At 43.9% G+C, this 27459-nt stretch overlaps 1 protein-coding gene across 1 annotated transcript in view; it reads left to right on the top strand.

Moving 5' to 3' along the window:
• Positions 1-27459, top strand: part of col9a1c (collagen, type IX, alpha 1c) — a 138802-nt gene that overhangs the window by 36418 nt on the left and 74925 nt on the right. Inside the window, exons 7-11 of the mRNA XM_078217022.1 lie at positions 3305-3325; positions 8406-8549; positions 9286-9321; positions 13228-13299; positions 14071-14115. Coding sequence (XP_078073148.1) covers positions 3305-3325; positions 8406-8549; positions 9286-9321; positions 13228-13299; positions 14071-14115 — 318 coding nt within the window. The remainder of the gene's footprint in view (positions 1-3304; positions 3326-8405; positions 8550-9285; positions 9322-13227; positions 13300-14070; positions 14116-27459) is intronic.

The raw sequence follows: 27459 nt of genomic DNA, 5'->3' as shown, positions 1-27459 counted from the left end.
GCATTGTCCTTTTAAAATAATGTAATAATGTCAGTATCATAATTAATCTTACTGAATGAAAAGTCAGCTTAGACAAGGTCATGGAGTGTCTTTAAGACAGAGATAGATAGGTTCTTGATCAATAAGGTGATCAAGGGTTATGGGGAGAAGGCAGGAGAATGGATTTGAGAAAAATATCAGCCATGATTGAATGACGGAGTAGACTCGATGGGCCAAATGGTCTAATTCTGCTCCTATATCTTATCGTCTAGTATGGAATAATACATGAGTGATTCTAAAGTCTTTTCTCACTCCTGGGGGCATCAATGAAGAAGGAAGTCAAGATTGGTGCCTGGTTTAAAAGAAAGGGCACCTTAATTTCTTGGTTGGTTCGATATTGTCCGATGATCCACATAATCTTGGATAAGCACATATCTGATCACTGGACCACACTAAATTTTCTGCCCTTAGTTGGGAGTTGCAATAACTGTTAACTTCCAATAATCTCTTGAGGCCTGAACTTTTGCTCCAGTTCCACAAACCTGAATCAAGAGAAAGTGCCCTGGAAGTTCAGACTTTTGTTCTGGGCTGGTTGGAACTCTCTGGGAGCTGGGATGGGCGACCCCAGAACAAGTGGGGAGACTGCTACCTGCAGGTGGGCTCGGCAGAAGGTCTGCCTCTGTGCTCATGCACTGTATCTAAGAATTTTATTTAAAAAGTAGTGAAAAAAAATACATTCCTGCAACCCTCACCTCTCACACCCCTGCCCCCCAGCCCCCATGGCAACACATGCCACCACATGCATTCTATCCACTCCACATGGCCCCCCATACCCTCCAAGCCAAGCTGTGCTAATCTACCAATGGCCCTTTATAGTCCCTATGCTAGTTTTGTACCAACTTATGCCAACCTATGTCCCCCACCCACCATTCTTTGCACATACACTTTCCATGCCAACTCACCCAGCATCCACCATGAGCAGAATTGAGGACCCACGATGATATTAAAGAAAATAAAGTTACAAGTGCATCCTCATTCATAAAAGTCTATTCGCTTTATTTACATTTTTTCAATGACATCCTTATAAACCAAATATTTAATTTAAGTACATAATCCCTTATAAAGACAAACACTTCATTCAAGTACTTAATCCTTGACACAACTAGGGATGGACATTAAAGGTCAGTGCCACCACTTGTTGCAAACATAGAGATTAAAAAGTCAGATTCTCAAATGGAAGTCTTGCCCTTGTTTTAGCGTGACCGATTCATAGAATCATAGAAACCCTACAGTGCAGAAGGAGGCCATTCGGCCCATCGAGTCTGCACCGACCACAATCCCACCCAGGCCCTACCCCCACATATTTTACCCGCTAATCCCTCTAACCTACGCATTTTAGGATTCGAAGGGGCAATTTTTTTAACCTGGCCAATCAACCGAACCCGCACATCTTTGGACTGTGGGAGGAAACCGGAGCACCCGGAGGAAACCCACGCAGACATGGGGAGAACGTGCAAACTCCACACAGACAGTGACCCGAGCCGGGAATCGAACCCGGGACCCTGGAGCTGTGAAGCAGCAGTGCTAACCACTGTGCCACCGTGCCGCCCCTTCAGTTGCAACAAGCCATTTTTCTTCCTTCAGACTTTAGCACAAGGATCCACAGCATGCCACAGGGATCAGCCCTGGGGCCTTAACTTTTTAGCATTGATATAAATGACGTGGCTGAAGGGACTGAAGGTACGATTGCGAAATTTGCCAATGACACAAAGATAGGTAAGAAAATAAATTGTGAAGAGAACATCAGGAGGCTATAAAGGGACATCAGTAGATTAAGTGAATGGGCAAAGATCTGGCAAATGGAGTATAACGCAGGCAGATGTGAAATTCTCCATTTTATCAGGAAGAATAAATAAGCTTATTATTGAAATAGTGAGAGGTTGCGGAGCTCTGAGGTACAGAGGGATCTGGGGGTCCTAGTGCATGAATCACAACAGGTTAGTATACACGTACAGCACGTAATTAGGAAAGCTAACAAAATGTTACCATTTGTTGTGAGGTAAATTGATTACAGGGCATGAGTGAGACCACATCTGGAATATGTGTGCGGTATTGATCTCCTAATTTAAGAGATGTAAATGCATTGAAAACATTTCGGAGAAGGTTTACTGGACTAATACGTGAAATGGGTGGGTTGTCTTATGAAGAAAGGTTGGAGAAATTTGATTCGTATCCACTGTAGTTTAGACGAGTAAGATTTGATTTGATTTGATTGAAACCTTTAAGATCCTGTAGGGTCTTGACCAGGTCGATGTGGAAAGGATGTTTCCTTTTGTGGGAGAATTTAGAACTAGGGGTCACTGTCTAAAAGTAAGGGGTCGGTCATTTAAGACAGAGCTGAAGAGAATTCATTCCGTCTGAGGGTCGTGAATCTTTGGAACTCTTCCTCAAAAGGCAAGTCTTTGAATATGTTTAAGGCAGAGTTAGATAGATTCTTGATTAACAAGAGGGTGAAAGGTTATCAGAGGCATCATGGTGGCACAGTGGTTAGCACTGCTGCCTCACAGCGCCAGGGACCCGGGTTCAATTCTGGCCTCGGGTGACTGTCTGTCTGTGTAGAGTTTGCACATTCTCCCCGTGTCTGCATGGGTTTCCTCTGGGTGCTCCCGTTTCCTCCCACAATCGAAAGATGTGTGGGCTAGGTTGATTGGCCATGCTAAATTGACCCTAGTGTCAGGGGGATTAGCAGGGCAAATATGTGGCGTTACGTAAATAGGACCTGGGTGGGATGGTGGTTGGTGCAGACTCGATGGGCCGAATGGCCTCCTTCTGTAGGGATTCTATGTTCTATTCTATGATAGGCAGGAATGTGGTGTTACGGTTACAATGAGATCAGCCATGATCAAATTGAATGACAGAACAAGCTCGAGGGGCCAAGTGGCCTCCTCCTGGTCCTAATTCATGTTTGTATCTAGCAGTGTTTTCCACCAAATGCAAGGCACATGACTGATGGCTTTGTGAGACACTGTTAGCCAGCCTGAAATAAATCTCTAAAGTTGAAGATTGAAGGTTGTCAGTCAGGGGGCTGTGTGCAACGTTACTGTTAAAACTTTCCTATGGGATCAATTGGAAATGGTGGGGATGGAGGGCATTGGAGAAACCTTACCTTTGGGAGGATGAGTTCACCAAATAGCTGACTGTTCCCAATTCCTGACCTCACTGCTGTATTTTTGCAAGTTTTTCTCATTTTTGTCCCAATGGGTAAATGATGTTTCACACTGTTAAGATATGACTAACCATTTTTCCAATTTTTTTCCCCTCTCAGAGGATTATCCCTAATTCCGAGGTATTCATTCTAATAGATGCAATTGATAGTTTTACCAGCTCTTAGACCCTGTTTGTGTTACGTAAAAGTTCTTGCTGCATCATGATTTGTGCATGCATCTATAGAATAGAATGCATGTAAATTCCTTCATACAATCCCCATTAGCAAGCATAGTTTGGCTAGTTGCTTGCATGTCCTGTAGAATTGCCATTTGATTATTATATTTTAACATAGTTTAGGTTTAAGATCACGTGAATCGGTCTCTTTGAACATTTACTCAAGTTAAGAAAATATGGCGACCAATTGCAGCAAAATATCACACCTAGTACTTTTATATGAATACACTGATCAATGGACGATCGGAGAAAATTAAAACTCAAGGTTCCATTGTTTTTGTCGCTTTTCTTTTTGGAACTATTTTTGTTTGAATTCAAAGAAAAGAATGGCGATGATACTGACAGTATTTTCACCACTTTGCAATCCTTCATGATGTGTCAATATGTTTCAACATATGAAAAAAACAACCCAAGGTTCTTCCCAGAGACGAGGGGATAAATGGTTACCACACCACAGAATGAAACGTTAAGAAATGTGACCAAAGCTGAGTGAAAGAGATAGGGTTCAGCGAAGAGCAGAAGCAAATGGTGATTTAAGGAATTAAATTCAAGGCGAGGGACTTGAGTGGCTGGACGCACAGCCACCAAGTGTACAGTGAAGGAGGAGGCCATAGAGTCAAAAACTTGCAGATGTGAATGGGAAGGGTTAGGTGGAAGTAATGAATGATGTTGTACAGCACTTCAGAGGTGAATGAGAGAAGGAGGCATAAGGCCATGGAGGAATTAAAGGATAAAGGCCCAAACATTTGATTGTGGCTAAAAATGGGTATGTGGACCGGGACGCATGCTACCTTTTCAAATAGTCCTCGCTAATGCATTCAATTTCTACTGGGACCTCATTAAAATGATTCTGATGCTTAGCTACTACCAATATTTATGGGCGGCACGGTAGCACAGTGGCTAGCACCACTGCCTCACAGTGCCAGGGACCTGGTTAGCACTGCTGCTTCACAGCTCCAGGGACCTGGGTTCGATTCCGGGCTTGGGTCACTGTCTGTGCGGAGTTTGCGCATTCTCCCTGTGTCTGTGTGGGTTTCCTCTGGGTGCTCCGGTTTCCTCCCACAGTCCAAAGATGTGCGGGTTAGGTGGATTGGCCATGCTAAATTGCCCCTTATTGTCAGGGAGACTAGTGGGGTAAATGCATGGGGTTGTGGAGATAGGGCCTGGGTGAGATTGTGGTCGGTGCAGACTCGATGGGCCAAATGTAGGATTCTTTGATTCATTGCACACTTGCCTCCTTGCAGGCTGGGAAATCGGGTGTCTTTGTTTCCACTGAAAAGCAGAATGCCCTCCAGGCGACATTCCCATTTCCAGTGGGAGTAGATCTCCGAGAAGGTCAATGCCAGGTGTTTAGCTTCCATAGTGAGCTTGTGTACAATGGTTCCAAGGTAGCTGTCCAGCTCTAGGCTTATCGTGCTTCTTGCAGAGCATGGGTGAAATCCTGTCCAATCCTGGCCAACTCCATGAATAAAACAGCAGCATCCACCATAATGGAGCCTCTGCTGACAGCTGTGACAGCTATTGTTCAGCCTATACCAGGTAAGTCCAATTATATCCTAGCTCAATGTCTAACCTGACCTCCAAGGTCCGCCTGGTGTCAAGTCTCTGAGGTGGTGTTTGCACGTGTCAGATTAAGTGACCTGCATCGTCATCAACACATACTCCAGTTCCTTCATTGGCTGAGGGACATTGATGTTCTCTGCATGTTGACAGAGTGGTTAGCAATGCTGCCTCACAGCACCAAGGACCTTGGGTCCAATTCCTGCCTCGGGTCACTGTGGAATTTGCACATTCTCCCCACGTCTGCATGGGTTTCCTCCGAGTGCTCCGGTTTCCTCCCACACTCCAAAGATGCGCAGGTTAGGTTGATTGGCCGTGCTAAATTGCCCCTTAGTGTCAGGGGGATTAGCAGGGAAAATACATGGGGTTATGGGGATAGACCCTGGGTGGGATCATTGTCAGTGTAGGCTCGATGGGCTGAATGGCCTCCTTCTGCACTGCAGGGATTCTGTGATTCTATAATTGAAGAAGCTTGTGGGGTGAGGAGAGCAGAGAAAATGAAATGGATGTTGAAAGAATATGCAGTTTTTACATGCAGAGGTATGAGGGAAAACTAAACTAAAATGAGGCAAGGAGGATTAGGTATATAAAATAAATGTCTTGCTTGGTGTCACCGCCAGCATGGCTAATGGTCACAATATCTGTATCCCTTCCCATTATTCTTCAAGTGGGGAGCTGTGGTGCAGACATGCTCTCACTCCTCTGGCAGCTGTCACCTTCTGTTGTGTGCAGCCCAAAGAAAGATTAAAGCGTGTCAAGCTCTGTGTGTGTGTGTGTGTGTGGTGTGTGTGTGTGTGTGTGTGCGTGTGTGTGTGTGTGAGAGAGAGAAATGGGGCTGAATGAAATATAAGAGTGCTGAGTACTCAGGAACAAGGAAAAACGTTCAGTGGAATAGGGTGCAGTGGCTACCGGACAGGGGTAGTGAAGGATGGCAGTGTTGTGGTGACTGTGAGTGTTGTTATTGTGATTGTAATGAAAAAGTATCAGGGCACCCTAACCCTTCTGGCCAGATCTGCTTTTTTCCTGCCTTGCAACAGTGGCACAGTGGTTAGCACTGCTGCTTCACAGCGCCAGGGACCCGGGTTCAATTCCCGGCTTGGGTCACGGTCCGTGCAGAGTCTGCACATTCTCCCTGTGGCTGCGTGGGTTTCCTCCGGGTGCTCCGGTTTCCTCCCACAGTCCAAAAGACATGCTGATTAGGTGCATTAGCCATGCTAAATTCTCCCTCAGCGTACCTGGTCAGGCGCTGGAGTGCGGCGACTGGGGGTATTTTCACAGTAAATTCATTGCAGCGTTAACGTAAGCCTACTTGTGACACTAATAAATAAACTTTACTGACACTGATCTTGGAGAAATGCTTCTGGCATTGATGCCCTGTGTGATGCCCTCCCAGTGCCTGGTCTGCAGATGCCTGGAGGACTTCCTGACCCTGGCAGAAAAAGGCTGTTGTTGCTCCTGTTCACTGCCTACACTTGGCTCATTAGAGAGCTTTGGTAATTCCTCTCTCTCTTCTTTGACCAAGTTTTTTGACTTACTATTGGAGAACTGCAAACAGAAGCTAATCTCACAAGTCACTTTTTATGGGCCTCATCTGAATTCTCATCCCTTCAGCACTAAGTCCTGTCATGGGGCCAGGCCTGCGTCAAGTGTACATTTACACATATATTTATGCTGATATAATTTGTTTCCAGAGTATTATTAGAAAAGAAAGTAAAAAGTGATTTCAGACAAAGATTAAAGTTTCCTTTATTTTTTAAGACAACATTTAATACATTGACTGAAAGCTGTATATTGTTTCCTTTTCCACAATCTTCTCTCTTGCTCCCCTAAGCTGATGATAGATTTATGGCGGTGGACACATAGACATCGTCACTCCTCCGACATGCCTCCAACAGCCCAATTAGCCGTTCTTTGACATAGGCTGCAAGCACATTTCAGGAAACTGTTCACTTCCAGGCTGGTGATTTTATTTTTTCCACCGTTCATTTAATGTGCATTAAATTAACTGCAGAACTTTGAATTTGGGTGCAGAATTTTCCTGATATGCAGTTTCAGCCAGTGTATTACTGGCCAGAAATGCAGGTGTACAAAAGACCAGACATAACTTCACCAAGTTATGTCTGATCTGAAAGGAAGAGATTGGGATCCATTATCACCTCACTGTGGTCCTCTTTTACCTTGAGGGGAATTTATCTAAAAATTGAACTACACTTTAATCCTTTTACTTTTAAATTTAAAGTTTATTTATTCATTAATATCACAAGTAGGCTTAAATTAACGCTACAATGAAGTTCCTGTGAAAATCCCCTAGTTGCCACACTCCAGCGCCTGTTCAGGGACACTGAGGAAGAATTTAGCATGGCCAATGCACCTAACCAGCACGTCTTTTGGAGGAAATCGGAGCATCCAAAAGAAACCCATGCAGACACGGAGAAGGTGCAGATTCCACACGGACAGTGACCCAAGGCTGGAATTGAACCCGGGTCCCTGGCGCTGTGAGGCAGCAGTGTTAACCACTGCGCCACTGTGCTGCCCATTTCTACTTCTACAGTAACGTAGTTTACCATAAAAGCAATAATGGGCAATGAACAAATGGACCACACACTTTTGGTTCCACCTTACCATAAAATCCCAGCCCTGTGTGTGTTTGTGAAAACTTTCCCTGCATAGTAGCTGACAATGAATGTATATCCCTACTTTCTCCAGTCAAAGTGATTGGCAACAAATTCTGGCATCTTCCCCATGGTGTCCCACAGGTTTGCTTAAGAGAAACAACTTTGATCCATTTCTTCACCGCAGTGTGTGGGACGTGTTCTTTTTTTACTGCAGTGTTAGATAAATAAAGGTGTAAATGTAAAAAGTTATGAGAAAAACTAAAATTGCTCCAATCTGAAGAAATTTTAAAAGTGAATGCTTAATTTAATATTCCCGCCTCATACGCTTTATCGAGGAAAACTTTGATGATCAGTAGCTGGTTCAAAAAATGTCACGTGGAATTTGGCTTCTTTCAATTGGAATAGAGTTAAACAAAGAATGAAATGTGGTCTTGAATTATTGAATTTATCCAACTTACCCAATTTCATGATCTCAAAGGATTCTGCTCAAGATTTCTATTGGAATTGATTGTTCTGTTGGAATTGAGTTCTGGACATTAAAAAATTGTAGGCCATCCTCATGTATCTTTAACAAGTTTAGGATAAAATTCTTAAGGCTAATTTAAAGACTCTCATGGAATAGACACTAACCTTCTAACTAAATTAGGCCATTTTTAGCATTTCTTCAAGCTCAACATTCGCCATTTCCCCAAGTATAGGCTGGCAAATGTTGGTCTTCCTGTAGAATCGAGGCATATTTGCTCTGGCAGATTAACTTCTAAAAGTATGGGAGTATTACTAATTCTGATTGATGCATTTCTCTTCATTTAGCCTGATTTTGGATTCAGAGGTCCAAGGCCTGACTTTGGAAAGGCAGGTCCACCAGGCCCACCTGGTTCACCAGGCTTACCGGGTCCTCCAGGATCTCCGGGGCTTCCAGGACTGCCTGGACTGGATGGAAAAGTTGGAGCTGATGTAAGTGTTCAAAACTGATTAAGTCCAAAAATACCCGACGGATTTCTTAAAGATGAATGGCAAAGAGGGTTACCCACTGTTTTCTGGAGCTGGCAATACATGCAGTTTGGTTTGAGATGAAAGTGAAGCACTTTGCCTATGCATGAGCTTTGGTGAGCTGAGTATAAATGGATAATTTATAAAATATAAATATTTTGTTAGATAACGAGTCGATATAAAATATTCAACTACCTGGCTTTCTTATTCATCTGGCTCTGTGTCCGGTGGGCATTGCCAGGGTGTCCTGTAGGCACTGTTAGGTGGGCAGTGCCCAGCCATGCTCCTGACCACCTGAGGGCTTCAATGGCCTCCAATCCCCCCAGCAGGGCCATTGCACCTGTCCTAGACTAGTGGAGACCAGCACTGATGCGTGCCTGTGTGACCTCCCACCGGAAATGTGGGAACATTCCGGGAGAGGGGGAACTATTACGTGCCGAACTTGCTAATGAGACTGACATCAAGTCAATCTCTTGCTAATCAGCCTCATGCCCTTTCTGGGCATGATCCGGCTTGTGCCAGTAGAAAGGGGCCAGGACGATTGCAAACCATTTGGCGCCAGGTGCGAGACCGATTTTTAGGCCCACACACTATTTTCTGAGATCAGAGTGATTCGCGCCAGGCGTGGCAAGGTCGGATAATCACCCCCGTAGTTTAATCATTGTAATATGTTTAATCATGTTTAATTTTGTTTTTGTAGGGACAAGCAGGGATTCCTGGTAAATCAGGCCTTCCAGTAAGTATCAGTTGTTTATAAAGGTCCTTAAGTCAGTGTCAAACATCTGGGCCAGAATTTTCCGGCCATTCATGGCCCGTCGCTGCTATAAACGAGGCCAGAGAATTTGGCGCTCAGCCAAATCTCTATTCAATGCAGTGGGACTAGAAAATCCCGCCAACCAGAATGACTGGGAAATTCCATGCCACTGAAGTTTTATGTAAAGAGTAATGGCACAGTAGCTCAGTGGTTAGCACTGCTGCTTCACAGCTCCAGGGACCTGGGTTCGAATCCCGGCTCGGGTCACTGTCTGTGTGGAGTTTGCACATTCTCCCTGTGTCTGCGTGGGTTTCCTCCGGGGGCTCCGGTTTCCTCCCACAGTCCAAAGATGTGCGGGTTAGGTTGATTGGCCATTCTAAATTGCCCCTTAGTGTCCCGGGATGCATAGGTTAGAGGGATTAGTGGGTAAATATGTAGGGATATGGGGATAGGGCCTGGGTGGGATTGTGGTTGGTACAGACTCGATGGGCCGAATGGCCTCTTTCTGCGCTGTAGGATTCTATGATTCTATGATTTGGTGTAAGTTGGTTGAATTCTGCAAAATTTGATCATAATGTAGAAGCAGGTACCATGCAAAACTATTGATGTCGGTCTACTTTCCTGTAAAAATCTCCCCACAAACATACAAAATAATTCCAGTCAGCATTGAGTATATTTGTATGACTCATGATCAATACAGTTTCACAGATACATTTGCAGGTGAATTTAACAAGATTTCATTCCTGTAGACATTGCGCTCCATGAGAGTTCCAACTGGAAACTTGGACTCTTTAATCTCTGTGCCCTGCTTTTCTAGCTCCGGAGGAGAGTTACTGAAGAAAAAAAATCAAGAAACATCTAGTTTGTTTACCACCATCGTCTTTTGCAGTTTTGGTGTCCTTATGTGAGGAAGGATGTCCTTGCTATAGAGGGAGTACAGCGAAGGTTTATCAGGCTGATTCCTGGGATGGCAGGTCTGTCATATGAGGAGAGACTAAGTCGGTTAGGATTATATTTACTGGAGTTGAGAAGAGTGAGAGAAGGGATCTCATAGAAACTGATAAATTCTAACAGGGTTCGACAGGGTAGATTCAGAAAGAATGCTCCCAATGGTGGGGGAGTCCAGAACTATGGGTCATAGTTTGAGGATAAGGGGTAAACCTTTTAGAACTGAGGTGAGGAGAAATTTCTTCACCCAGAGGGTGGTGAATGTGTAGAATTCACGACCACAGAAAGTAGTTGAGGCCAACACGTTGTCTGATTTCAAGAAGAAATTAGATATAGCCCTGGGGCTAAAAGGATCAAGGGATATGGGGGGAAGGGGGGATCAGGATATTGAATTTGATGATCAGCCATGATCAAAATGAATGTCGAAGCAGGCTCAAAGAGCTGAATGGCCTACTCCTGTTTCTAGTTTCTATGTTTGTTGCATAATGCTCTGATGGCAAAGCTGTTGACTGAACAAGGCAATCAATTCTTACAGACCTAGTCATTGGTTCAAAGTCCCGGTGGCTGCAGTGGTTCAAGAAGGCAGCTTACCATCACTTTCTCAAGGGCAATTAGAGATTAGCACACATTCTGTTGAAGAAGATATAATGGGCGGGATTCTCTGGCTGTTCGCTACCGGCGGGAATCTCTGGTTGCTCCGGCAGTGCACCCCTGCCTGTGGATTTCTCGGCGGTGTGGGGTGGCTTCAATGGGAAATCCCATTGACAGCGGTGGGACCAGAGAATCCCACCGCCAGTGGATAGCGGGCCATATCCCGCCACCAAGAAACACACAGCTGGGAGGTCGGAGAATCCCATCGAATATATTTTTATATCTATAGTAAAACATAAAAATAGATAGAAGCAAGATCTAGTGGTGTAGAGAATTGAACCACAGATCTAAAGTCACCTATTCCACCAAAGCCTGCTGCATTTAGCATTTGTCTAGTCTCAAATTACTAAAATAATGCTTTGGATTGCATAGGCCTTCTGATTTCCAATCCGATCATTGCTTTCATGTAGTTAACTCTTTGTAACTCTAATAGTAAGTAAATAAAAAGTGCTGAGCGATATATTGGGGCATCCAGTTTTATATTAGCTACTTACTGTTCCTCTTAATTATTCATAGAATGTCACAGATATTTTAAACAGCAGGAGATAAAACTGTCCCTATAGTGCTTGATGTCAATACCAATGAATCTTCTTGCTCACAATACGTGACAGAAAGGGTTGCATCACAAAAAATGCATGCAGGCGCAATAGCTTTAATATGTAATAGATAATGCCACTTTTGCTTGACACATCCTTAAAATTAAAGCAATATTGTATGACGGTGAGCTGCTGGGAGTCTGAAATAAAAACAGAAATGCTGGAAATACTCAGGGTGGTACAGTGGTTAGCACTGCTGCCTCACAGTGCCAGGGACCTGGGTTCAATCCCAGCCTTGGGTCACTGTCTGTGTGGAGTCTGCACGTTCTCCCCATGTCTGCATGTGTTTCCTCTGGGTACTCCGACTTCCTCCCACAGTCTGAAAGACGTGCTGGTAGGTGCATTGGCTAAATTCTCCCTCAGTGTATCCGAACAGGTGCTGGAGGGTGGGGACTTTCACAGTAACTTCATTGCAGTGTTATTGTAAGCCAAGTTGTGACACTAATAAATACACTTTAAAACTATGTCAGGTCGCATCTGTGTAGAGATGTAATGTTTTAATGGGACAGTGAGGAGGCAATGGTCTAGTGGTATTATCGCTAGACTATTAATCCAGAAACCCAATTAATATTCTGGGGACCCAAGTTCGAATCCCGCCACGGCAGATGGTGGAATTTAAATTCAATGAAAAATATCTGGAAATAGGAATCTACTGATGACCATGATTGTCGGAGAAACCCATCTGGTTCACTAATGTCCTTTAGGGAAGGAAGTCTGCCATCCTTACCTGGTCTGGCGTACATGTTACTCCAGAGCCATAGCAATGTGGTTGACTCTCAACTGCCCTCCAAGAGACAAGTTAGGGATCTTTTATCAAAACAAGCTTTATTCATAACACAGTTTCAGTATAACTCTAACAAAATGAATAAGTTTAACTCTTAATAGTTGGACAATCTTTAAACATGAAAAGAAACAATTCTAACTTTGATAAACAATTTCTAACTTATCACTATTTCAGTTCCAAGGAAACAACATGCTTCTTACAAACGTAAAACCCACTTTAAATATAGTAAGCAATCTCAAATATACCTGTTATAATGAATTCAGACAGCCTTGGAGTTTTCAGAGAGATATAGAGCTTTCAGAAGCCTGCAAAATTCTCCTAATTTCAACCAGAACAACTAAACTCCCACTCCTTTCTGCAAAGAGCCTGGTTCTTCCTCTATAGATCCAGGACTGCACGTAAACCACAATAGTAAATGGCCCTATCAATCACTATAATCTGAAATCCCAGGAGAACTTAAATAAACAAAAGTCCATTAACTCTGTTTAACCACTTGCACGGTTGAAAAGAGTAATTATACTGCTCTCCCAGCATCTGAGCTGTATTCCTCCCAGACATACTGACTACCTGTAGAAAAAAGCTGAACTTTAAAACATTCTCCTGAAACATAAAAGAACACACTATTTATATATATATATCATTTGCAGACTTTCATGACATCCCGCTTGAGGGACCAATAGAAACTGTGAGCAAGCGATCACCCCAGAGGGTGGAGTCCTCTCTTGGGCAGAATATATCTGGAAACCATGTAGTAAACATATAAAGACTGAAGCAGCTGGCGAGGCTGCTCCAAGGCAGCCTAGGGCTGCAAACCCCTGTACCAAGTTTCCCTCTAACAAAAATAACTTTCATCTCTTGATGATTCCAGAAGTGCCATTACATAACATATGCCCGTTTCTTCCAATGCAGGGTCAGAAAGGGGAGCGTGGTGATATTGGGTTCACAGGGCACCCAGGAAAGCCTGGCCTTCCAGGAATAAATGTAAGTACCATGGGCCATTCCCAGAAAGCTTGTGTCAGGGATCTTGAGTTTTCTTTGTACTGGTTAGATGGATTTCATTTAGTTCCTTCATGAATCTTAACAATATGAATAGCGTATGCTGTTTTTCGTTGAACAGCTAGCTCCAGCTTGGATCCTTCTTAATCTATTAACATTCCTGATCTCACAATCTCCTCTGAAATTAAATGGAGTTCATATCATTTCCCATGTTAAGAGAGCTCCCAGAAGCTTGGATTTTTTCCCTAAAACAATCAACATTCCTCTCAATAACAATTAGCTCTTGATAAAGCTCATGTTTAATTTAGACTTCAGTAGCATTCTGATCTGTAGAGACTGTACATGTTCATCGCACATGCCAGAAAAAGCTTTTCATCTCATTATCAAAGTCACTCTCATCTCTGACCCAAGCATAACCTTGCTCCTTCTTAAATGTTTTTGTCTGTTTTCTCAATTTTTATTTACTCAACACTGTTTCCTGGTTTGTTCCTTCTAGCCTGCAAAGACTCTATTCTCTACTGCTTGGGTTTCTCCTCACACTTTTCACTGCATTGAAATGAAAACTTAATGCAACACTTTAACCTGTTTTCCCAAGACTCCAAACTTGCGTCTGCCTGTTTTTGTGTCCTCTTTACAAAGATTAATTACTAAACCCTACCTTTCTTCGCCCAGGGTCTTCAGCATTTATCTTGATTCATTTACATTTTTCAGGGACCAGTGTTACTCATTAACCTTTGCTGTCCTTATTTTAATTAGGGACGACCAGGACCAATTGGACCGATGGGTCCCGAAGGTCGAGTGGTAAGTGATAAAAAAGTCAAGAAAAATAATCAAGAATCACATTTGTAAAAAGTACTTTTATTTTTGTTACTGTATGAAAGTCCAAAGGAAATAGTATTGTCTGTGCTTTATTGTGTTATTGGAATACAGACTCTGAACGTTTACTTTGCTTGTCTGTGGAAGCAACAAAGAGACGTCCACCTTCAATGATTTAGATATAGAAATAGGATCCATAATATGGCTGCTCTCATAATATGGGACTGAAGTTAATGCAGCCCATTGCAGCAGGAAACATGTCAGCCAGGCCCACTTAATTGTTTGAGAGGCCCTGCATCAGTCTCCCTGCACTGGCAAAACCTCCACAAATAAAGGCAGAAGTTAGGAGTTGAAATGGGATTCCTGATTGCCAATGGTGGGATGTCAATTAGATGCATTAAGGAGTCAGTTAATATCCATTATCCCTGTGTCCACTGCAATTTAATGGTGGCTCAGAGGCTATAAGGAGGCAACACAGCTTTCCTGCACTCTCGGAAGGGTGTCCAGTAGCCAGTAAACCCTGTCAAAGAAGATCTGATCGAGGGATATTGCATTGGGAGGGGAGGGGGTGGATGCTCTGAAAGTCACTCTACTGCTCTTAACTCTGACACCTCACTCTGTAATTCTCTCCAATGACACCTTACTCTGTAATTCACCCATCTTTGGGATGGGGGTCCCATGATGATCCTGGGCCTCTGGTGGGTGCATTGTTGTAAGTTTGCACTGCTGCTCATAGTGCTGGTGGCATGATGGTCTTCTGGCCTCTGATTGGCTGGCAGCTCTCAGCGGGCAAGACTTCTACTGCCAGGGTCCTCAATTGTCGAGAAAGCCACTTAAATGCCTGAAGGCCCTAGATTTCTTCAGACCTTCCCACAAAACTGACAGGGGTTCTCTGCTAGTTCTTCGAACGGTGGGTGGAACTCCCATTGGCCCAGCAGAACCCTGGCCATGGTTTCTCCCAATCTACTCTGTCTGAGCCCCTGATGATTTTGAGCACTTTTGACAAATCTCCTTTCAAATCTCTCTAAGGAGAAGAACCCAAGCTTCTGCCATCTGTTTAAGTAACTGAAGTCCTTTATCCCTGGAACAACTCTCATAAATATTTTCTGCATGGTCTCTAAAGCTTTCATGTCTTTCCTGAAGCGTAGCACCAGAATTGGACACAAAACTAGAGTTGAGGCCAAGCCTGTGATGTATAAAGATTCGCAATAACTTCCTTGCTTTAGTATTCTGTGTGTCTCATTATAAAGTCAAGGATTCTGTATGCCTTTTTAACCAGTTTCCCAAACTGCCTTGCCATCTTTAACAATTCATGCACAGAGGCGCCTCAATATCTCTGTTAGAATTGTTGTGCCTGCCGCACAGTCTGTTTTAACCCTTATACGGTGGATAAATAACTGCGAGTAGACGTCTGGTTAGTTCAATCAATATTTATTTAAGACACACAATCAATAAGCACCCACCCAACCAACAATAAGTTATCTTCACAGAAAATACGAGAGTTCAAGTCCAATACAAGACCTTGACTTAACTTTGCGTGACTGGCAAGTACCCAAGCAGATATTGGCCTTTATCTGTGCGCTGGTCTCGGTCGTCCTCTGCGTAGTCTGGTCCTTTGGTCTGGTCTGGCACTCTGGTTCTGGTCTTCCTTCCTTCTCGGGTGTGGTGGCTCTCCTCATGCTGGTTGTCGCTGGCGATGGTCACCGGTGTTGTAGCTCGTCCGTGGGGTCAGAGAGAGAGAGCACCCTTTATACCCCGTTGGGTTTCGCGTTCCTTTTGGCCATTGCCAATCAATCGATCAGGACTTGATCACCCTGATCGATCAAGTCCAATCGGGTGCTGCCACACCAATCTCTGGGTGTGTCCCCAACGGCCATGTCTGCAGGTGCTGGGGGCATGTAGGGTTCACAGCTCCCTCCCAAATAAGGGGTTACGGCACCCTTATGTCTGGTAAACAACCCAGCTTGACCAGAAAGTCTCTTTTGTCCTGGAGATGACCTTTTATCTTTAAATGGTGAGGCCAGCAGCAGTGTTCCACACAGCTCTGTCAATCTGTTTCTAATCATGTGTCTGAATTAAGCCAGGCAGGACACCAGGACAATATTCCTCTCTTTGGCGTGTATTCACTCGTCTGGGATGCAGCCTGTTTATCTCTGTCTTTTAGGCTGCAGCCTGTCATTTTAGTTCTTGCCCCATTGACCCAGAGTGCTTTACAAATCACCATTTTAGATGGCCCGTTTGGCCATAGAATCATAGAAACCCTACAGTGCAGAAAGAGGCCATTGGGCCCATCGAGTCTGCACCGACCACAATCCCACCTAAGCCCTACCCCCATATCCCTACATATAGTAGCCCTACATTAGTTACCCACTAATCCCTCTAACCTACACATCTCAGGACACTAAGGGGCAATTTTAGCATGGCCAATCAACCTAACCCGCACATCTTTGGACTGTGGGAGGAAACTGGAACACCCGGAAGAAACCCACGCAGACACGAGGAGAATGTGCAAACTCCACACAGACAGTGACCCACGCCGGGAATCGAACCCAGGTCCCTGGAATTGTGAAGCAGCAGTGCTAACCACTGTGCTACCGTGCCACTACCGTACCGTTCCCGCAGTCCGTTTAGAATTGCACCCATTATTTTATATTGCATCTCCTCATTTTTCCTGCCAACATGTATTATTTCTTGTATTAAATTTCATCTGTTATATGTTCACCAACCTGACTAAGTTTTCTCAAAAGTCTATCACAATCCTGTTAATAATTCAGTTTTGTGAGTTCTGTGCCCTCTGCAAATTTTGAAATTGTGCCATGTCCATTCAAGTCTAGGTCTTAATATATACATCAAGAAAATCAGTGGTCCTCATACCAAACATCTCGGAAACCCCACTGCATATACTCCTCCAGTCCACAAAGCAACAGTTTACCTCTATCCTCTGTTTTCTGTCACTCCTCCAACCTTATATCCTTTTTTTCCCATGAGCTTCAACACTGCAGACAAGGCTTTTTAAAAAAAAATTACTCATGGGAAACAGCACAGTGGTTAGCACTGCTGCCTCATAGCGCCAGGGACCCGGGTTCAATTCCGACATTGGGTGACTGTGTGGAGTTTGAGCATTCTCTCCATGTCTGCATGGGTTTCCTCTGGGTGCTCCAGTTTCCTTCCACAGTCCAAAGATGTGCAGGTTAGGTGGATTGGCCATGCTAAATTTCCCCTTGGTGTCCCAAGATATATAGGTTTGGGGATTAGTGGGCAAAAACTGTGAGGGTCACGGGGTAAGCCTGGATAAGAGTCAGTACAGATTCAATCTGCTGAATGGCCTCCTTCTGCACTGCAGGGATTCTAAGTGGACATGGCTGGCTTGCCCATCCCTAATTGTCCTTGTGAAGTGGTGGTGACCCACTTGAACTGCTGTAGACCACGTGTAGGTACAGCCACAGTGCTGTTCAACAGGGAGTTTCTGAAGAACTTTAATCTGAATGTTTTTGGGTGTCCATGTACATGACGTCAACCACATTACCCTTATCAACCCTCTTGTTCATTCATCAAAAGAGTCAAACAAAAAGCTTAATCAAGTTAGTTGACTCAATTGATCAAGAGTCTGAGTGTGTGGAATGGGCCGAAGAGAGGAATATTGTCCTGGTGTCCTGCCTGGCTTAATTCAGACACATGATTAGAAACAGATTGACAGAGCTGTGTGGAACACTGTACTGCTGGCCTCACCATTTAAAGATGAGAGGTCGTTCATTTAAGACAGGTATAAGGAGATTTTTTTTTACTCTCAGTGGGTTGTGAGTCTTTGCAACAGTCTTCCTTAAAATGTGCTGGAAGCAGAGAATTACCTCAAGAAAAAATACTGAGGAAAAACTGAAAAATGGACATCTGAATTGTTAGATATTTTTCACATGGTTCAAATAACAGACACTAAATAATATAGTGATGAAGATTAAGAGATCTGGAGTTTCAGCAGAGATGATTTATTGTTGAATTTGATTCTACATTTGATGTGAAGTGCTGCTCTTTAACAGCAAGCTGATAAAATATTGTCGCTCTGCACTGAGTTCAACGGGGAAGCAGTCAGGAAACACAGCATCCGTGAGCTAAGGGAAAGAAGGAAAAAGATCAGCCAGAATTCTCCAATGTCCTACGCTCCGCCACCGCTGCCAGTGAGAATGAAGAATTTGGCCCATAGCCAAATCTCCATTCACTGCAGCAGAACCGGAGAAGCCCAGCCACGGGCGAAGTCAGAGAATTCCGACCATCAACGAAGGAGCCTTGTACCCAGTTGCTATCTCATTAACTTTTCTGGCTTTAGTGCTATTGAGAACAAAATCCGACTTAATTTTGACACTTCTCTCAGAATAGAATAGACCAGACCCATTTCACAGGTGCTGTCACTATTCCAGTACTGGAACTACAGCCTTAAAATGGGCCACCACCTTCGAGCAAGGAAGATAAAAAATTGGATAATTTGGGTGGCATGGTGGTTAGCACTGCAGCCTCACAGTACCAGGGACCTGGTCCAATTTCGGCCTTGGGTCACTGTCTGTGCAGAGTTTGCACATTCTCCCCGTGTCTGTGTGGGTTTCCTTCGGGTGCTTTGGTTTTCTCCCACAGTCCAAAGATGTGCGGGTTGGGTTGATTGACCGTGCTAAATTAACCCTCGTGTCAGAGGGATTAGGAGGGTAAATATGACAGGTAATGGGAATAGGGCCTGGTGGGATTGTGGTCGGTGCAGACTCAATGGGCCTTCTGCACTGGAGGGATTCATTGATTCTATGGGACATGGCGTGCGTGGGCCTGAGATTGAAGAGATTGTGCTGATGCAGCTAATGCTAATAATGCTGTTGATTAATGGTAGCAATCATTTAACCTTAAAATGATCACAAAGCTAGAGTTAGAGTCATCGAGATATACAGCATGGAGACAGGCCCTTTGGCCCAACTTGTCCATGCCAGGCCGCCAGGCAGGTTTCCTCAACTGAACGAGTCCCATTTGCCTGTGTTTGGTCCATATCCCTCTAAACCTTTCCTATCCATGCACCTGTCCAAATATCTTTTATATGTTGTAATTGTACCCACCTCTATCACCTCCTCTGGCAGCTCATTCCATATCCTCATGACCATCTGTGTGAAAAAGTTGCCCTCTAGTTATTTGGAGGAAATCTCGTAAATAAAATGTAGTAGAGGGGATGCTATAAGATAAGGCTCCTGGATGTTGCAGTAACTAAAAGTGTCCGGAATTCCACATTGACGTTCCTTACATCTGTTCCTTCCCTTATCGCTGTGATGCTTATGAGCTCACTTTCCACCCGGAAATGAATGAGCATGATTTACTTGAATGTTTCAGCAATGTTAGCCCATGCCTGATGTAATCCTGGAGCTCAATGCTAGTTTTGGCCATCTTTGGGTGGCACAGTGGCACAGTGATTAGCACTGCTGCCTCACAGCTCCAGGAACCTGGGTTCGATTCCCAGCTTGGGTCACTGTCTGTGTGGAGTTTGCACATTCTCCCTATGTCTGCGTGGGTTTCCTCCGGGTGCTCCAGATTCCTCCCACATTCCAAAGATGTGCGGGTTAGGTTGATTGGCCGTGCTAAATTGCCCCTTAGGGTCCTGAGTGCATACTTTAGATGGATTAGTGGGACAAATATGTGGGGTTGCGGGCAGAGGGCCTGGGTGGGATTGTTGTTGGTGCAGACTTGATGGGCCGAATGGTCTTCTTCTGCACTGTTTCTATGATTTCCATGATTATATGATTGGGATCCTGTCTCTCTCTCTCTCCCTTACTGAGGTCCATCTCCCTGCCGCAGCCCCTCACCTGGGAGACCTCACTAAAAGTTGGAGGGGCTAGACGTTTGGAAACTGTCCACTTCCCTGCACCCTCAGACGCAATATCAAGCAACAGACAGACACAAAGAAAAAGGTTCATTGTTCTCGGCACAGGCGGTGGTTCTGGCATCACTGCCTCGGTACAACAGGCCTGATGTATCATTGATAATCACAGCAGGGGAGCGAACGAAAATTTTACTTTGTCTTTATGTTGAAAGTAGCCAGAAGCTAAGCTAATTAACAATTACAGCAGCATGTTGCTGCATTTACCAGATGCTGAACGGCACTTTTTATATATATATATAACGAGGAAGCTGATGATCTTCAAGCTGCTGTTAAACTCGTGCTGTGAGAGGCACAAATAATTAATTTGCAAAAGTCCCGGAGAAACTCTCAGCTCTCGACTTTGGGAATCAGCCTAGCGATCTCAGACTGAGACCTCATGCCAGCTTTCCGAATATGTATTTGTCTGTTATCAATTAATATCAGCAAAACTATGTTCCTGTAAAGTTTTAATGTTCAATAAAACAAGGAAACTGGAATGATATTTGGATCTAGAAATGCTGCAGCAATAATTTACGCTCAGAAAGCGCCATTAATGTGGCTGAACATCCCAAGGCACTTCATGTCCTTTCAATATTAAAGACAGTGGGGGATTCTCTGCTTCCCAGGTGTAGAGAGGGAGCAGACGGTAAATTTTAATGGGTGGAAAAGTGCGGTCTGGAGGTGTGCAATTTCTTGAAATGCGCACTATGCAAAGTGACTGGAATGCTGAAGCAGAAATCTTACCCCAGTAAGTTTCATAAGACTTAGGAGCAACATAGAGAAATCTGGCAACATTGAGTATGGAGCCACAAAAATATAGCAAAAAATATAGCAAAAAGAGGCCATTCAGCTCATTAAGTCTGTGCTGGCTGAAAAGGAGAAATCAAGCTGAATCCCATTGTCTAGCTCATGGTCCGTAGCCCAGTGAGGTAACAGCACTTCAAGTTTTAAACGCAAAGAGGGTTTGTGCCATTATTGCCCTTTTAATCAGTGAGTTCCAGACCTCCAATACCTTTCGGGAGGAAAAGCATTTCTCCTCCCTTCTTATCCTTCTGCTATTTACTTTCAATCTGTGTCTCCTGATTATTGACTGTTCTTCTAAGGGAGCTACATCCTCCCTATCCACTCCCTTCAGATCCCTCATAAGGTTTGACCTCATTTCATTCTTTTCCCACTTTTCTTCCCTTTTCTCACTTATTCTGAAAATGGGTATGATTCCGCGGGTATGACCAGCCCCTCGCTACCTTGCCCAATTGGCAGTTTTTCAGGCCTGAGCTTATAAGTGTCAGGAGACCATTTGGCCATTGAAGGGACAGTATCATCACTGAACCTGACCACATCTAACAGTCATATATCCAGGCTTTCCAGGAGAGGAGCATTGAATAGAGATCAAAAGCAGCCATTCACCTAGTGCTATTGAGGCCAGTTGTGATTACCCAATAGCAATAATAGTTGATATGGAATCCTATCTGATATGTTTGTCAGGTTTACTTTTATCCTGCCATGGGATGTTGGCATCACTGGCAAGGTCAGAATTTGTTGCCCATCATAATTGCCTTGAATTAAGTGGCTTGCTAGGCCATTATAGAGGACAGCGGGTCAGGAGTCACGTGTAGGCCAGACCAGGAAGGGCTGGCAGATTTCCTTTCAAAGGGGCATTGGTGGGTATTTATGACAATAAACTATTGCTCAGACAAACTTTTAATTGCAGATTTTATTAATTGGCTTTAAATTCTACCAGCTGCTGTGGTGGGATTTGATTCTATAAGGGACCATAAGAGATTGGAACAGGAGTAAGTCATTCTATCCATTGAGCCTGCTCCGCCATTCAATAGGATCATGGCTGATTCAACATTCCACACGTCCACTTTCCTGTCCTTTCCCCGTAACCCTTAATCCCCTTATTGATCAAAAATCTATCCATCCGAGCCTTAAATATGCACAGAGACTCTGCCCCACAGCTCTTTGTGGCAAGGAGTTCCAAAGAGTCACATACTACAGAAAGAAGAAATTCCTCCTCATCTCATTGACACCCCTTTATTCTGAGACCATGCCCTCTGGTCCTAGCCTCTCCCATGAGTGGAAACATCCATTCAGCATTTGCCCTATCAAGCCCCTTAAGAGTTATGTTTCAGTGAGACCACCTCTCATTCTTCTAAACTCCAGTGAGTAGAGTCAGAACCTGTTTAACCTTTCCTCATAAGTCACTCTCTCCATACCAGGGACCATCCTAATGAATCTTCTCTGAACTGCCACCAATGAAATAATGGTGGTGATTCTCCCAAAAAAATTCTAACTGTCAAATACACAGGAAAATTGGAGCAATTCACGCTGTATTTTTCCAGTGGGAGTTCAGAGAAGAATCTCCCACACTGTGCGCACTGCAGAGGCCACCAGCATGAATATCATTAGATTTCAGGGGACGGAGCCTATTCACACTGGAAATACATGCGCAGTGGCCCCGAAGTGTCAGTCTCTCGTTTGCTGGGCAGCTTGATTGCTGGCTAGCCTGGGACACCCTCACTGCTGCCCTCCCAACACCCCCAAGGCCCGATCGCAACCGCCCCGTCCATTCGCGGGCCAGCCCCGAACCCTCCCCCGTCCCAGACCGCCCTGACCTACAGCCACCCCCCCCCGAGCAGTGACAACCCTCCCTGGCTGACCACATCCCCCAGCCCACCCCGATCGCTAAAATATTAGCGCAGCGGGATGGGAGAATCGCCCCCAATATCTTTCCTCAAATAAGGGGACCAAAACTGTTCACAGTACTCCAGATATGGTCTCACCAATACCTTGTACAGTTGCAGTAAGACTTTCCTACTCTTATACTCCAACCCCCTTTGCTGTATTGTTCTTTGTTGTTAAATAAGGGCCAACATTCCATTAGCCTTTCTGACTACCTGCTGCACCTGTGTACTAGCTTTTTCTGTTTCTTGCACAAGTACCCCCAAGTCGTTTTGTATTGCAGCTTTCTGCAGTTTTTCTCCAAGTAAATAATACTCTGTTCTTTTGTTCTCCATTCCAAAATGAACGACATTATTCTGAGCCTCTGGATTCCTAGTTCTGTGACATTACCGCTGTGTCACTGTCCATCTCAGCTGTTTATTCCTAAATGGTCAAGCTATCTACAATGGATAAAATTCCACATAAGCATGATTAAGAGCATAGAAAGTATATAGTGTGGATGTTTGAGGATTCCAAATGAAAACAAAATTACTGTTATTTGGACACACCTGAGATGCTGAGACAATTTCAAGTGGAGCAGAAAAAATCTAAGAACACACAAGAACACAATAATAGAAGGAGGAGAAGGCTACCAGGCACTTCGAGACTGCCCCGTCATTCAATAAAATCATGGCTGATCTATGCCGGCCTCAACTCCTTTTCTGAGCCATTTTCCCATAGCCTTCTATTCCTCGATCTAGCCAATATTTATCCATCTCCACTTTAAATGCTTCTAGTGATCTATCCTCTAATTCCAGAGATTCACCACCCTCTGTGTGAAGAAATTTCTATGCACCTCAGTTTTAAATGACCGGCTCTTTCGCTCCCAGTAGTGAAAACATCTGACCATCTACCCTATGAAGCCCCCTCAGGATCTTATATGTTTTAATACGATCACCTCTTACTCATCTAAACTCTGAAGATTACAGACCCAGACTATTTAGTCTGGCTTGATAGGACAAACCTCTCATCCCAGGAATTAGTCTGGTCAATCTCCTTTTGACTGCCTCCAATGTTAAGAAGGGACTTAACAAGCAATTTTTATAATTATGAATGTTTTAACTGGTTGAAAAGGAAAAGGGACTTTGGTTGGGAAGTTGGTAACAGTGGGGAGTCAGTTTAACATTGTCACTAAGAGAGGACATTTCTTTATGCACTGGGTGTTGGAGCTCATAGCCAGTGGTCCTGTCAGAGGGCATTGGAAATTCTGACAGACATTGGATGCAAGGGAAGATATAGGAGAGCCGGATGAGAGTGGGATCCACTTTGGGTCTGGAAAATTTCCATGTGGATGACCTCCTATGGTTCTATAAAATTATTTGGTTTATTGGTCATCAGAGAACCAGTCGACGATAAATTTTCAGTATGCAGACTTGCTAAAAGTATTGCAATGTATTCATAACACCAAAACAGGTCACATCACCCAACTGGTTTATGTCAGTGTTTTTACTCCTTATGAGCTGCCCCACCCTGCCTCATCTCCCACCTCTCTACAATTAACCCCATCAACATATTCTTTCATTGGGTTTTCCCTGGTGTGTTTATCTAGCTTTCCCTTAATGTCAATTGACAAAATCCATGTAAGAGTATTTAAAATGTTTATTTTTTTTATTCATTCGTGAGACATGGGCATTGCTGGCTGGCCAGCATTTATTGCCCATCCCTAGTTGCCCGAGAGAATTGAGAGTCAACCACATTGTTGTGGCTCTGGAGTTACATGTAGGCCTGATCAGGCAAGGATGGCAGATTTCCTTCTCTAAAGGACATTAGTGAACCAGGTGGTTTTTTCCAACAATCAACATTGGTTTCTTAGTCATCAGTAGATTCTTAATTCCAGATATTTTTTATTGATTTGATTTGATTTGATTTATTATTGTCACATGTATTAGTATACAGTGAAAAGTATTGTTTCTTGTGCGCTATACAGACAAAGCATACCGTTCACAGAGAAGGAAAGGAGAGAGTGCAGAATATAGCTAGGGTGAAGAGAAAGATCAGCTTAATCATCATAGAATCATAGAATCCTACAGTGCAGAAAGAGGCCATCTCATATATGATAGGATCATTCAAAAGTCTGATGGCAGCAGGGAAGAAGCTGTTCTTGAGTCGGTTTGTACGTGATCTCAGACCTTTGTATCTTTTTCCCAATGGAAGAAGGTGGAAGAAAGAATGTCCGGGGTGCATTGGGTTCTGTAATTATGCTGGCTACTTTGCCGAGGCAGCGGCAAGTGTAGACAGAGTCAATGGATGGGAGGCTGGTTTATGTGATGGATTGGGCACGATCTTTTGTAGTTTCTTGCGCTCTTGGGCAGAGCAGGAGCCATACCAAGCTGTGATACAATGAGAAAGAATGCTTTCTAGGGTTCATTTGTAAAAATTGGTGAGAATCGTAGCTGACATGCCAAATTTCCTTCGTCTTCTGAGAAAGTAGAGACGTTGGTGGGCTTTCTTAACTATAGTGTCGGCATGGCGGGAGCAGGACAGGTTGAATTCAAATTTTCATAGTAACTTCATTGCAGTGTTAATGTAAGTCTAGTTGTGACACTAATAAATAATCTTAAACTTAAATTCCACTATCTGTCATGGTGGGATTCGAACCCGGGTCCCCAGAACATTAGCAGACTTTCTGGACTAATAATCTAGTGATAATACCACGAGGCCATCACCTCCCCGCAAAGGAGCACACAAAGACATTAATTATTCTGTCATTCTAATGAGTTCAGAAACTCAATGGCAGTACTGGGAGAGAAGGTCAGATATTTTTCAGAGCTGGAGAATAATTGGATGTCTTTCCTGAGCTATTTTTGTATGCCGTCGAGTGGCTAATCTAGACTCGGATCTTTTTACCCACTTGTTTCATCAGACTATTTAATTCCTTTGCACAATCGTCTTCTTATGTTGATCATTACTGGTCACAAGGAGCATTAAATAAGACGCTGTGATGACGCTCCCTCTGAGTTTACCTCCTCCTGCAGGCAGGAAGATGTGCTTGACCTTCAATCACAGCTTAGCATCGCTGAAATCAGGAACTCAGTGAGAGGGAAAGTAGAAATCACGTCTGAATCCAACCATTAATTGGTATTATGCATTGGTCCTTCAACAACTACATCACCACAATACCCATAATCGCGAAGCAGGTCAACTGCTTCTCCAGTGGAATGTCACTTTCATAGAATCACAGAATCCCTACAGTACAGAAGGAGGCCATTCGGCTCATTGAGCCGACAACAATCCCACCCTATCCCCGTAACCCCACATATTTACCCTGCTAATCCCCCCCAAAACTGGGGTCAATTTAACATGGCCAATCATCCTAACCTGCACATCTTTGGACTGTGGGAGGTAACCGGAGCACCCGGAGGAAACCCACACAGACAATGGGGAGAATGTTCAAACTCCACACAGACAGTGACCCAAGCTGGGAATAGAACCCAGGTCCCTGGTGCTGTGAGGCAGCAGTGCTAACCACTGTGCTACCGTGCCGCCCCTTGAAAAATCAGGAGGAGAAAAAAAAGTGGATGAACAAAAGTGAGATTTATTTTAATTGGAAAATATTAATTTACCAGAAAGAGAAGCCAATAACCAAGAAAGCGGCATAACTTTCATTGCAATTGCCCATCTTTCAATTATTCAAATGATAAGCAACCTTCTTCTTTTATTTCATTACATTGCAATCTTGCCATCATGGAAAATACAGTTTGCCCCGTCGGCAGACTGAACTTCAGAATTGTTTGCCAAGCTAAAATTCATTTTTTCAAAAGAAAATGATGAATCCTTGTCAAGATGTATGGTAAAGATTACAGCAAAATGCTCCCATGTGTATTAGCTGCTAATTGGCAACATAAGGCAATTTCCTGCTGTAACCTAACAACATATGTAACACTGAAGTATAGTAGTAAACTACAGTTGGCTTTGATTAAGCATATGGTTGTACTGACATTTACAATAAAACAGCCATCATATATTGTATAAAAATAAAACTATAGCTTCTTTTCTAGAAACATGGGAACAGGAGTAGGCCATTTAGCCCTTCAAGCCTGTCAGCCATCCGATAAGATTAATACTGTTCCAGTTGTGATCTCAACTCCACTTTCCTTTCTGCTCCCCTATCTGACATCTTTATCTATCTCTTTTATATTCAACCTGGTTCTGATTTGTATTTTCTACCTGAAATAAGCTCACTTTATCTTAATTTCTAAATCTGTTGTCATCCGGGGAATTCTGATTTGAATCATAGAATCCCTAAATTGCAGAAGAAGGCCATCCGGACCATCAAGTCCGCACCAACTCTCTGACAGAGTATCCCATCCAGGCCCTCTTTCCCACGCTATCCCCGCAACCCCATTCATCTACCATGACTAATCTATCTCACCTACACATCTTGGGATCCTAAGGGACGATTCCTTCAACAGACAATCCACCTAATCTGCATGTCTTTGGACTGTGGGAGGAAACTAGAGCACCCAGAGGAAACCCATGCAGACACATGGAGAACATGCAAACTGCACACAGCTAGTCACCCAAGGCTGGAATTGAACCCAGGTTCCTGGTGTTGTGAGGCAGCAGTGCCTCTGTGCCACTGTGCTGCCCTGATTTGTTTTTCCTACTTTGCCCTTTCTAGGAAATATACCTTTACTGTGCCCAAACTATGTCTTCATGAATGTAGCCAATTCTTCAGTGACCATTTTCTCTGTCAACCTTTGACTCTAATTTATTGAACCCAG

The sequence above is a fragment of the Mustelus asterias genome, chromosome 7 (genome assembly GCF_964213995.1).
Source record: "Mustelus asterias chromosome 7, sMusAst1.hap1.1, whole genome shotgun sequence".
Taxonomy (NCBI): Eukaryota; Metazoa; Chordata; class Chondrichthyes; order Carcharhiniformes; family Triakidae; genus Mustelus; species Mustelus asterias.
The sequence above is the reverse complement of the archived record's forward strand: the minus strand, read 5'-3'. Positions and strand labels throughout refer to the sequence as shown.